Here is a 15,247-nt window from a genome sequence, read left to right on the forward strand (position 1 = left end):
TTTTAGCATGTCTCTCATTCGTTTGTTAGACACCATCATGTAAGATTTAATACCATTCTCTCCCATTTCCATATATCAAAAGGCAGCATTAAAAATTTTTCGTTGTACAGTTCTTGTTCACAAAGTGTGGTGATCAACCATACCCACTTCGTACACAATTTTTTGTTTTTCCATTCCGAGCCGTTGTGTTCCGTTCATAAGAGCATGTTCAATCCCACCACCATTAATTTGATTGGAAATATTATATGAAGTAAAGAAGAAATAAGAAGAAATAAAAAAAAAACGCGTTTACTTGCTCGCCATATACAATTTACGAAAATATAAAATTTTTTTTGCTTCAAAACATTTTCTTGCTGTGGCAAAAGTAGCGGCAACGCGCGAAGTTTATAACTTTCGATTGCGGTCATTTGATTTGCGCATGTGTACTCGACTATTTGTATCGTTTTAAAAAAGAATAAATTTTTAAACAAAATTTAAGTAATAATTATTTTTGATTTTTATTTTGATTGATCAATTTGGTGTGTGATATTGGTGGTTATCCCGGGCACCCGTTTTGCTCTCGAGATTTTTTTTTTATTTTTGATTTTATTTTTTCTACTTTTGTTACTTTGACTTTAACTCTAAACTTAAATCTTTTCAAAGTGAATTTAACTCAGTGCTTTTTTCGTTTTGTTGTTGATTGCTTAATTTGTGTGAAACGTTTTCTTTATTAAAATAAATTTTTCTTTTCTTTCTATTTTGCAGATATAAATCACAGAATAAAAACGAAAAATTTTTAGTTTCAACCAATCCAAAATGCATAAAATAAATTGGAATAGTTTAACAATTCTGGTGATAGTCTTGTGCCATTTAACGTATGCAGCACCAAATTTACGAATTAAACGCGACGACACCGGATCTATCTGATGTGTCCGATTTAAATCCGATTGCATCAGAGGTGAGTGATACATTTTATACATTTTATTTTATTTATTTATTTTTTTTCTGTTTCACATTTTATATGAAATCGGCACATTGTTCGCCGAATTGCATAAAGAAACAAATTTAAAAAAAAAAAATCGTTCATCGAATGTGATTGGAATTATTTCATATATTTTATACGAAAGTTATGTTTCTTTTTGCATTATTATGGTTGTTGTAGAAATCAGTTTTTTTTGTTGTTTTTGTTTTGTTTTTGTTTCATTCCATGGCTGGTGTGGTTTCTGATTGATAAAACCGTATTACTATTATGAAGATGTTTAAATGTTATAATATAATATTGTTCAATGCACATTTCGTTTTGTGTGTCATCCAGCGTATGTATTGCAATATATGCGAACAATGCTAAAATAATTTATGATTTTTTACGTTACAAAATCATCTCTCTTTACTTGAAATGTTTTTTTTTTTACTTTATTTTAATGACTACATCTTTTGCTCATTGTACACTTGCAATGCCTCTCCGAAACCGCAAAATAACATTTCAATATTAATTCAAATATTTGCCAATCTCAGCCATCAACCAGTTTTGTTTATTTATTTAAGAGTTGCGCTGCAAAATGTATTCATTACTTCATTATGTAATTTCATGTTTTATTTTAGAGAGAAGAAGAAGAAGAAAAAAAAACTCAAATTTGGTTTCTTTGATTTTCAACTTTTTATTTCTTTCTTCTTCCATCTTCTTCTTCCATCATCTTCTTCTTTGAGTATTCAAGTGTTTTTGTTTTGCTTTGTTTCGTCTTTTGAATTTCATTTTCTTCAAAACGATTTTTTGTTTATGATTGAAAATTGGACTAACCAAAAATCGGTCAAAAGCTTTCCATCTCTTTCTCTTCAAAACGATTTTTTTTTCGTATGATTGTTTTTATGATCAAAAAAAAATTGAATTAACCCAAATCGGTCAAACATCTCTTTCTCATTCATTCTCTCTTCCTCGGTCCTCGCTCTTCGCGATGGATATAATGAGTAAAGAAAACCAGAACACCACACACAAAATGTTTACAATTTATGGTTGCATATTATTCAACAACGAAAACAAAAAGATTCAAATTACAATTTTTATAATGTTAAAAAGTAAAAAAAAAATGGGCAAAGCGGAAAGAGATACATGAAACTGAACAACAACAAAAATTCCATCTATAATCCCAAGCAAATTGTATATAATCGATATTATAAGAGAAAGTGTTTAATTATATAGTGACTGAAGAGTGTTAAAAACTGTAAAATTAAAAAAAAAAAATAACAAAACCAAAACAAATGTACATTTCAAAATCTATCACAATCAAAATATCGTGGAATGTATTCATTTTTGAACTTGCTTAAATGAGTGTAAAAATGGGAAATTATCACCTTTTCGGTGAAATTAATTTACTTTTATATTAGTCGGATATATTCGAATCGTTTTCTTAACATAATCCGTTTTTTTTTCATAAATTATTGCAAAGCGATTTTCATCAGTAAAAATTACTCAATAGTTAACACAGAAATAAATTGACTAAAAAAAAATTATTATTTAATCGTCATCTGCATATATATATGTACAATACACACGTTTATATATCCATATGCTTGTCCAGTCCATACGCTTGTCGATTATGTAAATTTTATCACACATTGTGTTATATCGAACCGGTTAGATATAATTTTTTCATTTTCTTTATTTAATATGTAAAAAAAACAATCTTACGTATTTGTGAATTAGGCCTCTATTTAATGGACAGTGACCTTGGTGTATATTAATCTAAGTTTTTCATCAGGCTTTCTTGATACAATTTTTTTTTTCACATTTCATTGTGTGACAATTTGAGTTCAGTTAGCGGTTGACCACTGCTATTTTCACAATTTCATCGTGAAACCATTTTTTGAGCAATAAGTCTTTTTACCGTTATGTCTCCGAATTGCACGGTTGTTTGTCCATTTCATTTTCTCACGAAAGTGGCCCTTAATGGACAGTCGTCGCTGAATATTCTTGCGAAGGTCAAATTATCTACAAGACTTGTACTCGATATCTATAGGTTGCTTTGCAGTTTAGGATAAGAAAATTCTGATCTGTCAAATAACTGAGTAATTTTGGAAATCATTTTCCCACATTCCCTAAATTTTCACTGATTTTCTCAAAATTATTTTCGGGAAAATTGAGGAAAATACGGGAAAAATTTGGACTATCTTAGAAAATATGGATAAAATATTTGGATAAATTTAAAATGATCGAATCGATTCAAAGATATCTTTTGAAACAATTACTCCTTTAGAATAATGTTTGGCGACGATTTAATAGTATTTTACTTTACTAGAGAAGTAATGTAGCTATTCCCTCACTAGTGAAAACCTTTTCCGTCGCTAAGTAAAACGTTATAATTTATACTTGAAGTAATTTGATATCTCGTATCACGATGAGTAAAAGTACCTCGGGCTGAAGCCCCCGGATACTTTTACTCATCTGGATACGAGATATCAAATTGTATTGTAATGTACTATCAGATGCTACATAGCTTTCAAATTTATCCAAATGTCCAAGGACTATTTTTAAGGAGTTATTTTCTTAAATTATCATGAAAAGTACGGTTTTCGAGAGCATATAAAATTGTAAAACAGCCAAGGCATGTAGTAGACGAAGACTTTTGGTATGCGGAAACCATGTCATGACAAAAAAAAAAATCAATCCAATGGATTCTTTCATCCAGATCCGCCATCTAATTATCTACGTTTGTCAATTCCTCTTTTCTACATACCACAAGTGAACCGGTACCATAATTACCGGTACCATAATTTAACCAATTTCGCATAGGTAAACTATATCTGATTCATAGAATTGAGATGGGAATCCATTTTGCACCGATCAAATGCGATGACATAATATAGAACAAACTTTTATTGTGATGGTGTATTCAATTCTAAGTTTTTGACCAATTTTTGTGCTGTATACCTAACATCCCATCGAAAAGGGAAGCTTTGATTCTTCGGAGAAAATTACATTTTCCGTATAACTTTCTCAAAAAACGGGATAAATGAACAGTTAAAAAGGGAATTATAATAAAAATTAAATTTAATTGAAAATAGACTAACGAGAACGATGTTGTTTGTTGTAAATTACAAAAAAAAACTTCTATTGACATCGTCCGTCATTTTGAAGCTGTGCCAGGTGAATCAAATTTCATTTTTATTAAAATTCGCTACTGTGATACATGTTCGCTTTCTGCATTTAACTATTCGTATGAATGGTCCATTGCAATTTGCTCATCGCTGCAGTAATAAACTGACACACTTTACAATGAATGAGTGTACAGCTTCTAGAATTTAATAATGCTGCAGACAGGTGACTACTATTTCTCTCTGGCTTTGTTTGGACCGGAGAAGTAGATTATAAATAATATACAACACCAAACACAAATAAATATAAAAATCAGGTCCTCAAGAGTGAAAGTAATCGAAAAGGATGTTATAGTTCGATAGAATTTATCTAAATAAATGAATGGTACTGAATTATACGTTTTGCTCAAAATGAATTATGATTCGTTCGACACAAATGTCCGCCCTGTAAGATTTTGTTGTGGAGCCAAATATGCGGTGAAAGAGATATCCTCTTTTCTAACATATTCAGCTCTGCATATTCTAGCGGAGACTAAACATTTGTGTCGAACGGCTAGCATTTGCGCTCGGTTGTTGTTTGCAATGTAAAGTCATGCGATCGAACGATCACTATTGCGATAAAATTGGTCGTGATATCGAGTTTGACGACCAATTATTGCAAGTGATGTTGCAGACGATTTAATCAGACTTTAAGTTAACTCATATATCATTAATTAATTGTCTTAGGATTCTGTTGCCGAAGGTGTTGACCGTGATAAGCGAAAAATACCAGATGTTGTTTTTGCACCAAAAAATGCCATCCTAGGCTTTGTCTTTGGCGTAAGTAAAATAGAAAATTTAAATTTAGTCAAACTTTTTACATTAAATTTGCTGTGAAGTCAATCAATTGAATTAGTTTTAATATTTAGCCACATGCAAAAATTGCTTTTAGTAACTATTTAAGATTAGAATGCTATATAAATCCCCGGCACCCCCTAAAGCAGCAAACAAATAGAAAACAAATCCTAACCATAATTTTAACAAAATAAATTTAGAAAATCGATAGTTTACTCGACGCCAAAACCCGTTTCATTGACACATTGGACAAGCAAAACATCATCAAAAATAAACAGCATCACATCGAAGTGCCCGTACCGATCAAAAGTTTCCAGGGACTCATCCAAGCCGTCATTTCACCGAAAATCACAGCCATCACATCCAAGATCGGTAGCTTAAGTGGAGCGTTCGGAAGTTCTGGATCTTCAGGCGGCGGTGATGGAGACGGTCATGCTGGAGGCGGTGCATCGGCTGGATTAGGAGGAATTGTGTCATCGTTCTTGAAATTGTCCGGTCCCATTCTATCCTCGTCATCTGGTTCGGCATCGGGTGGAGGCGGTTTATCGGTTGGCGGCTCCGTCAGTTCTGACGATGCAGCCAGCGATGATGATGATGAGGAGACACCATATTAAGCGGCAGTCAACGAAGATATTCGATTAATGGATTGAGTAGACACAGTCTAGAGTGAAAAAGGAAGTTGGGCAGCAGGAGATGTGGTAGATTTATATAAATTTTTGAAACAGAGCGGATGTTACGGTGTGTAACAGATGGTGAAAATTGCTTGGAATATGGTTCATTAGTCTAGTTAGTAGGAAAAAAAAATGTTTTCTTGAAATTTATGATTTCGTTTCATCAAAATGCTATTTATTAGGGTTTAATATTCTGATCGGGAGCTGTGATGGTTTTTTTTTAAATTAATCGAAAGTAAATTATTAGTAACAAGTCGCAACTAATTTTAGCAAAGAGAACGAAAAATTGTTTCAGTCAATGGTCAGAGATGCGTATTACAATAGAAAATAATTCTCTCTGGAAGTAGAACTTGAATTTATAATAATTTTGACGCGATTCGAGCATCTTCGAACGATATTTTTATGACTTTTATCGGGAATTTTGGAAAATATTTTCTAATTTTTTTTCTCTTTTTTGATTGTTTCTTAGATGTTAAAGTTTTTTAGTTAGAGAATCGATGCTTTTAATGAACAATTTTGCATTTAATATCCAAACATGCCAAGCAACCATTTTCTTCCACTTTCCAACTACCAATCAATTCAATTTGAATCTTTGAAAGTTTTCAAGTTTGAAAAGATTGACACTATTTCAATCACCGTGCATCACCTAACTTTTTCTTTGAACTGAGACAAAATGAGAAAAATATTTAACGGTTTGGAAGTTGTTGCTACGTAAATTCTAATCTGAACGAACAAAAAAATTTATTGGACAATGCGATAAATTAATGGAAGCTGATCCTTTCGATAAATCTGTCGAATTGTGATAATCTCGACGAAGAATTAAATTTCGTTGAAATCTTTATTTTCAAAGGCGTTTGGCTCAAAACAAGTGGAAAGAGTTTGTCATTTCCTGTTCTATTTTTATTTCATTTTACAAGCACATGAAATGTGTGTAAAATTAAACAAAGATCATCTTCAAGGACGTTTAAAATGTCATCCACAGTCAAAAAAATCATACAAATGAACGAACGAAACATTAAACGAAACTTAAAAGAGGTTACGTCTGAAAATACCGTAACTTGAATATGATCTATATAGAACGAAAAAAAAATCATTTATTTTCAGCCAAGAGAAAATCGGGTCACTTCACAGACATATGAACCGAATAAATGTAAATGTTGACAACAATTCCAAACTGTTAAATATTCTTCACTAATTTATCAAATTATTCATTCGAATTCACTGTCTTTCTAAATTTTAATTTTGATTCAACGTCAAGATCTCAATCTATTGACGAGATCTTAACGAGTTTTTAACGACGAAAAAAAATCTGATCAAATAATGTTCGTTAAAATTATGGTAACGTCAAAAAAGGAGAATTAAACTTTCGTTAACTTCAATTTAACTTTGTGACATTAGAGCTACTTAAAAAAAAAATAATCTTTTTATTCATTTTAGTTTTTAAAAACCTCAGCATCATGTGTAAATAAATGTAAAATGGGTGTTCTCGTCTCCTTCTTTTTTCAAATCAAATTTTAATTAATTAATTCACCTAAAAGCTAAAGTTAAATCGGATTATTGGAAATGTAAAAAATGTTGTTCCTCATTTCTTGCTATTAAATCAAATCAAAAAATATTTTATGATTTTCAATAATTCTTCGTCTTTTGTAAATAAATTTATTTTTTTTTTAAAGAAAAAAAATTTCATTTCATTTTTAAATCATCGAAATTATTTAGGTTTTGTAAATTTTTTTAATTTAAATCAAAAAAAATATTTTAAGAACTTTTTGTTTAAACAATTTTTAAATTTTTTTTTTTAAATTTTTGAAATCGATATTCTGCTTATTTTTTTGTGTGTGTAAATATTTAATAAAAATCAAAATGAAAAACAAAAAAATCATTTAATTATAAACATTTTTGAAATGAAAAATCAAATCCTGGTGTTTTTATTTCGTTGTGTTGAGATAATAAAACCGTGTTGTTCTGAGAGAGAAAATAACTGTCACATCGAAAAAATAAACCATCTTCACATCTACTATCTATCGATTTTCCTTCTAGGTTTTGGATAGTTTTTAATTTATTTATTTAAATCTTTGGAATGGCTACTGGTAACGTATGTAAAACCTCTCTGTCTCTCGTTCTCAATGCAAAACCATATTTACATTCAAAAGAATTGCATTCGAGTCGTTGTAGGTTTTTAGTGTATCATAAAATTTGTATTCTACCTTTCTAAAAATTCAAGTTTTAAAATTAAATTAATTTTAACTGGTGCTCAAGCGGTGTATAAAGTTTTTTTGTGTTTTATTTTTTAATTTTTTTTTTTACTTTTCGAATAAATTTAATCGTTTCCAAGGAGAGCTGGTCACAGAGTTTTTTTTTTTATTAATATTATTTTCCGTCTCTGTCTCTCTTTATTTAAATAATAATTAGTTCACGAAATGATGCAAAAAGTAAATTATTTTTTGGCTTATCTTGTAGGCATTATAATTCACATCGAATTTAGTGTTTACAGAGGTATATTGAAACGCTGGAACATACACTGCTAAATGTGTATGACTAATTGTCCATAACAGCAATAAATTCTTGCTTGTTATAATTGTAGTTTCACAAAACAAAAACTCTTTCAAGCTTTTCTTGGTTTTATTATATCAACATAATGATAATTACACGAATTTGTTGTTGGTTTTTTTTATTTCATTTAAATATTTCTTTTGATCAGATTTAAATATAAAAAACATTTTTAAATTTATTTCACAATATTGTGACGCTGAAGGTCGGATAATTATTGACTGGTTTCAGCGCTTTGTAGACATTCTAATTTTTCCTTTTCTTCATTTCGGAACAAATTGTAAGATCACTGAAAGAACTTTAAGGCCAACATTTTGAACCGAAAAAGAATTCATTCATAACTGAGATAGATATTAAAAGCGTTGATTAAGATCTGATCTGATAAATTCAATCAGTACAACTGTTTTGAAATGAATTCACTAAACAAATCAATCGTTCATCTTGTTGTGTTCAGAAATGATTTGATATTGGACTCTTCCACATAACGAAGTACTAGATTTTAGAAGAGCCGAAATAAATCGTTAAAGTCAAACAATGTAGATGATCTTTTGGATGTTCCAGTTGAAAGAGTACAGTAAAAACAAAGAAGATTCCCTTTTTATTATTGGTCTCGTCTTTGCTATAGAAACCTCGTTTAACAAAACGTTTAACGAACATCGACCTAGGGTAACAATCTCATCGGTAGGGAAGAAGTTGAAATCCTTACAGTTATTAAAAAAAGTTTCTTGCAACAATTGATTTCGGTGAGTTCAAGGTTATTATACCTAGAACATTGTAAAGCACAGAATGCTTTCTCCTCAGGCGATAGATCAGTCAAAGTTTATTTTACGTTAAATTTTACCAGAAGCTTGGAGGTTATTCCTGTAGAAGCTTTTTTTTTGACTATTAGGTCTATCGATTTTTGACCTCAAGTTTATATTTGGAAGAATTGAACCTGACAGTTTTTCTCCTAGCATTAGCCTAATTTTAGGAACGGCGATTTTACCTAATCTACAACGACATACAACGATGAGATGAAGTATAGAAGAATTTGTATCCAACACAAACAAAATATGGACCACATCTATTATCTTCTGTTTGTAAGGGGTTAAGAGGAATGGATACTTTGGTGAAAAGCCTACATTTCGGCGTTTTTTTAAAAATCCACCACAAATGTGTTAGCTCGCAATCAAAATTAGTTACTTTTTTGTGTCAGTGAGAAAACTCAGCAAAATTTGGCGAATTGTTCACCATACTCAGAAGAGGCCAACTGGCACAATCTATTTTTTATTGTAAGAATTTATAGCGGTTATTTCCGTCTTACATTAAAAAAAAGGATTTTTGTAAAAAAGTATCAGCGAATACAAACCGCCCAAATGTAGACTCTAATCTCAGATAGGTATCCATACCTCTTAATAGAAGCAACGGCAATATCGTTACAAAGAATCGAAAAAATTATTTTTTTTACTATCTGGCCCATTAAAATATCGTTTACCATTAAAAGAAGAATATCAAACCTGAAAAAACTATGCTTACGAAATGCTTGAACCGCGGAAATTAAAAAAAAACTTGTGGAGATCCTACTTACTGTTTTACATAACTCACTTACAGTTCGACTATAACAAAAAAAATGCTAAAAAAATCTTCAATTTTATGGAAATGCACGATTTCAAAGCGGCTTTTTGTTTATGTGATTATCATTATTGGATTATGGGATTATGACATACACGACTTGATTAGAATATTATGCATTTTAACATGTAAAGTATATGCGTGAGTGTGAATATAAATGAACGTCAGTGAGGTTAATTACCCAAGTGTCAGAGACTGTGGCATTTTTCTGTTGTAAGAAGAGAATAACCAAAGAAAATGATGAACAAAACCTCTAATTGCTATACCTAGCACTAGGCTTATCAGAATTCGATCTAGCCAATATCAAAAGATACTTTATCTCCTGTAATGTCATAATATTCACAATTTGAGTGTCACTTTTAGAATCAAAATGGGCCAGATTTAAACACGTCATTCACAGGACGTTACGTTTATTAACTGAAAATTTCGACAATTGGTCATTTGCGCACCGCTATCTTCGATATTTTCTCATTTATTCACGGCGAACTTCGATAATTTCACATTTATTCACTGAAAATTGACAAATTCTTGACAGTGTACTAGATGTGTGTTTTATTTGTGGGGAATATGAATGAGTGACGGTGTCATGGCGTGTTGATGTTTCAGTTTGATTTTTTTAAATTGGTTTTTATGGTGATTATGACATTACAGGAGATAAAACCTTGTTCCTAACACGGTAGTAAATGGGGGTTTTGCGCACACGATGTGTTGCCGAACTCGCTTCGCTCGTATCGGCAATCTCACATCTAGTGCGCAAAACAATCCCATTTACTACCTTATTATGAAAATAGCTATTCAGCGGTTATACCGACAGATTAAATATATTATTTTCTCATGCGTTGAACGTCTAATTTGTCTCTTTTCCTCCCAATGAACACGCGATTCTTATTTAAACCCATAATTTAAGCAACAGGTATAACACCAACTATCTCTCATATTATATACATCATTACCTTGCAATGCTTGCAATATACATTGTCCATCATTCAATGTGCTTTGTTTGATGAAACCTAAGCTAATTTTTTGCTTTCGTCTTTTTTTCCAGGCAAGCAAACGTTCTGCATTATCATTGCAACCCAAGGCACCAGCAACGAAAGCTCCCATCAAAACTACAACTGATGACACACCGGATTTCGATAGAGGAAAAGTTTCACTTGAAATACCCGATCCACTTTTCGGTAGCTCATTTTCAACCGTTACAAATGTGTCCAAGATATTCGGAGATTTGATTATGGTAAGTTGAATTTTACGATTGCAGTTTTAGCGCACCGTAAGTTTGTCGGTATTCACATCGGTACACACTGACGAATAACCGGTTTGTTTGAATTGAAGCTCAAAGCTTTGAACAGCCGTGCGTACAACCGTTGTTGGTGGAGCTTAATTCAATTTTGTTTGAACTAAGCTTGAGCTTTGATGATTTATTTTCACCATAAATTGCAGTCAAAGAAAGCTCAGAATAATTTTAAATTTTATTTGAAATCGCATGTCGGTAACGGACATTATTTAAAACGAATGTTTGCAAAATCGTGTGATGGTGATGAGGCAGGTTACCGGTACTGTGTAGTCAGGCTTTAGTAAAATACTTGAAATACTTTTGAGCTGTAAAAGAAGAACGAAATTATTGGTACCAAAGAACGGTAGAACGCAGTACCAGACTGTCTACCAAAAAGCTTTTAAGGGAAATCGGGAAAAGGCTCGTAAAATTCGAAAAAGGTTCTTTTTACGTAGATGCCAGTATGACCGGCACTGTCAATGCATTTAAAAGTAGCGAGACGTCACTGTATATCGAACGTCACAAGTGTGGATTTTTAGCCCCGTACGAAGTACTGGGGGCTTATAAGATTAATATGCCGTTTGTAACACGTCGAATTGGAAGCAGACAGTAAGGGCAAAGCATTTGATTATGTTCATATATGACGAATCGGCAATAAAAAAAATGTCCGTCCGTCCGTCCGTCCGTCCGTCCGTTTGTGACCCCTCTAGCTTGAGCAAATCACAACCTTTTTTCAAAATTCTTTTTTTCCCCGATTGGTATGGACAAAAGTATGGTCAAGTTCGAAAATGGGCATGGTAGGGTCGGCCCTTCCAGAGCTAGGGCCCTATAGGTGTTTTTCAGTCTTTCGACTATATCTACCGAAATATGCACGCAATAGCTGCTTGAGATATATCAAATGAAAGGTATTGACGAGTAGAACAAAGTTGCTTTTGGGTAAGATGCAACGTGGGCTTGTTGGGAGGGCTCAAAGGTCGTTCCTCGGCCCTAAGTGTTTTTTGCACATAAATCGAGTAAATCTCATCCGATTTTGCTAGATTTAGTTTTTTGTGGAAGGTTATTGTATACCGAATAGAATGATGGCAAAAAAAGTCTCAAATTTGGGCCCTTGCACTAAGGCCGCTACTCGGCCCTAAGTGCTTTTTGCACATAAATCGAGTAAATCTCATCCGATTTTGCTAGTTTTTGTTTCGTTTGAGAGATAATTGAATACCGAAAAGAACGTGGCAAAAAAAGTTTCAAATTTGGTCTCTTGGACTAAGGCCGGTACTCGGCCCTAAGTATTTTTTGCACATAAATCGAATAAATCTCATCCGATTTTGCTAGTTTTTGTTTCGTTTGAGAGATAATTGAATGCCGAAAAGAACGTGGCAAAAAAAGTTTCAAATTTGGTCTCTTGGACTAAGGCCGCTACTCGGCCCTAAGTGTTTTTTGCACATAAATCGAGTAAATCTCATTCGATTTTGCTAGTTTTTGTTTCATTTGAGAGATAATTGAATGCCGAATAGAATGATGGCAAAAAAAAGTTTTAAATTTGGGCCCTTAGACTAAGGCCGCTACTCGGCCCTAAGTGTTTTTTGCACGTAAATCGAGTAAATATAATCCGATTTTGCTAATTTTTGTTTTATTTGAGAGGTAATTGAATACCCAATGGAAAGTTGGGTTTCTAAAATAATGTCGTAAATTGTTGGTTTTATTTGAGAGGTACTTCGTACGGGCTTTCGTAATTGCGCTATGCGCAATTTTAAAAATGAACACTTTCAGTAAATTTGACCATGCCCAACTTGACTTGCATTTTGGTAACAGACGCATTAGAGGGTTGTAGACGTATTAGGGTTCCGGGGGTATTACGGCTACGGACGTATTATGGTTACGGACGAAATAGGATTACGGGTCGTACGGGGCTAAGTCGCAGCAAACGCTCCGACTGTTCCGATGCCTTGTTTTTTTAAATTTAGTGAACAACTAAAGTTGGATGTAGAAGACACCAATGGAGACTTTTCCTTAAACTCAGAGTATCCAACTGCACTGCTACAACAACAACAACAACCACCCATATACCATCTCATTTTTAATAATTTTTATTTGCTGACGCGTAAACCAGTGATGATTGAGTTTAACTGAAGTCACAGTTTCGCTCTCTAGGCAGTAAAATCTTTCTAACACATCTTGTGTTATCGACGAAGGCGATAAATGGTCAAGTCTGGGTTACCATTCGTATAGCAAAATGAATGTTAAAACATTTGAAGTAAAAGATTTTGCACGCTGTATCCTTCTTCAAAATAGAAATGTCAAAAGAAGGCGAAATTGAACTATTAAATAAAACGCCTTCGCTGTTTGATCTTCATTAAAAATTACCGTTATCACTCCGGATCTTTTGCAATCAACTAACGTGACAATGTTTCATTCGACTGGCGTTCGAATGAACAATAACCTATTCAGATAGACGGAAATCATATCACAAACTTACTTCTTTTGATCTAAGAATTTTCAATCGATTGAGAATGAAATCTCATTTATATCATTTGCGTTAGGCTTGATTTCCACTTACAAAAAACCCACTCCGTTTAGATAAACCACGCCTCTTATCTATTGTTTAACGAGTAAACGGAGAGAAAACAGAATCAAGACTTAAGGTCAAAAATAAAATTTTTAGCCACCCTACACATTTTAGTGGACCAAAGAAATCATTGTTCATCGCTATAGTCCATATAGTCCATACTTCTATAGTCCATAATACAGCCATTTGAATATTGCTATTTGGACCTTTTCTTTCATGCATTTGGTCGAAACTGTATAAACGTTAACTTAGCCCACTAAACAGTAAAACATTACAATTTATTATAGCTCGTAGATACGTTCAGTTTTTTTTTTTTTACATTAAAAATATTTTGTCATCATATTTTGGATGTTTATGCTGTGTCAATAGGAACTACATAATAATAAAATTTACAACTTTATAATGTAGACTGCTGAATGTAAATCGTAAATTAGGCAATTTCCTTCGAGAACAAATAATTTTATTTACATATTTAACATATATTGACTTAAATTTGTGAATTTCAGGCAATCGATGTTCATGTCTCCCCATATGTTAGAAAATTTCCGGTGAGAAATGTAGACTTCGTTTGCGAAGATTTATTGACTTTTGTGGAATTGCTTTAGTTTACACATAGAGAGAGAGAGAGAGATTGAAAGTGAATTTTCGGTTGCTACAATTTTCGTTGTTGTACGGCCTTCCCTATTTGCTTATCTCTTAAGCAGTGTAATGCGTTTACCATTCGTTACATTGCGAATTCGATGAATATGAATCTGGTTAAAAAAGTTCACGATATCGAGAGTCGGGACTTTCGCCGCTACTAAAATATTCGGCATTATAACCATCGGTCTTTAAGCCGATTTTTATTTCAAGCTTAAGCGATATGACGACCAGAAAGGCGTAACCTTCGAGTGTTATTGAAATATCTCGGTAGAAGTTAAGTTTAGATATTGGCTGTTAAAGGTGAAATGGGTTCTTCTAAGTCACGAGAAACTCTCAACAATTTTTCGGATCAATTAAGAGATAAATCAAGAATGGAATCGTAGGGACTTACAGAGATTGAACCATCACATTTCACGATACATTATGAATAATTACTGCGATGACTCTACATCTAACACACAATTTTCCTTGTATTTCAGAATTCAGCCCGGAGATTCTCACAATTCGTTCAATTCTTTAAGCCAGTGCTAGGTAAAACACTTACAGTTAAAGGTTACCAAGCGAAGCCGTCTACCACATCGAAGCCGAATGAAATTTAAGAGGCACCTCGGGTAGCCGTTCATAAATTATGTAACGCCAGAACGCAACGTAGACCGATTTTAAACGCGTTACATAATTTATGAACGGAACCTGCTTAATTTAAACAAAAAATGGGAAATTATTGATTTGCAGAAAGAAATAAAAGTTTTCATTCTCAAACGCAGTCTGATTTTGTTTTAATTCGTCTGAATGTAAATACACGTACGGTAGAACGTACCTGTTATAATACGTATGGACTAAGAAAAGGGTTCAAGATTTTATCTTAATGGCAGACATTCAACTTTATGGCGCATTCTTTTGTTCACGTGAGTATTAAATATAATGGTCGTGCTATGCACTTTAGTGCAATTATCCGATTACCCTTGATCTACATCCAAGTCCAAACAATAATTTCATCATAAAATTTATTGAATAAATACAGCAATCTGGTTTTTTTTTCAT

At 32.6% G+C, this 15,247-nt stretch overlaps 1 protein-coding gene across 2 annotated transcripts; it reads left to right on the forward strand.

Moving 5' to 3' along the window:
* The first annotated feature begins 93 nt into the window (after positions 1-93).
* Positions 94-14,951, forward strand: LOC119069574. 2 transcript variants are annotated; one of them, XM_037173659.1, is made up of 5 exons: positions 94-477; positions 745-937; positions 4,795-4,887; positions 10,777-10,965; positions 14,686-14,951. In XM_037173659.1, exons 2-5 carry the CDS (start codon positions 857-859, stop codon positions 14,803-14,805), a joined length of 483 nt encoding a protein of 160 aa, XP_037029554.1. In that variant the 5' UTR covers positions 94-477; positions 745-856; the 3' UTR covers positions 14,806-14,951. The 2 variants fall into 2 exon arrangements, with proteins under 2 accessions (XP_037029554.1, XP_037029553.1); XM_037173658.1 differs by lacking the exons at positions 10,777-10,965; positions 14,686-14,951 and adding an exon at positions 5,103-6,860 and having other exon boundaries at positions 111-477.
* The last annotated feature ends 296 nt before the right edge of the window (positions 14,952-15,247 follow it).

Source organism: Bradysia coprophila, assembly GCF_014529535.1.
Source record: "Bradysia coprophila strain Holo2 chromosome X unlocalized genomic scaffold, BU_Bcop_v1 contig_38, whole genome shotgun sequence".
Lineage (NCBI taxonomy): Eukaryota > Metazoa > Arthropoda > Insecta > Diptera > Sciaridae > Bradysia > Bradysia coprophila.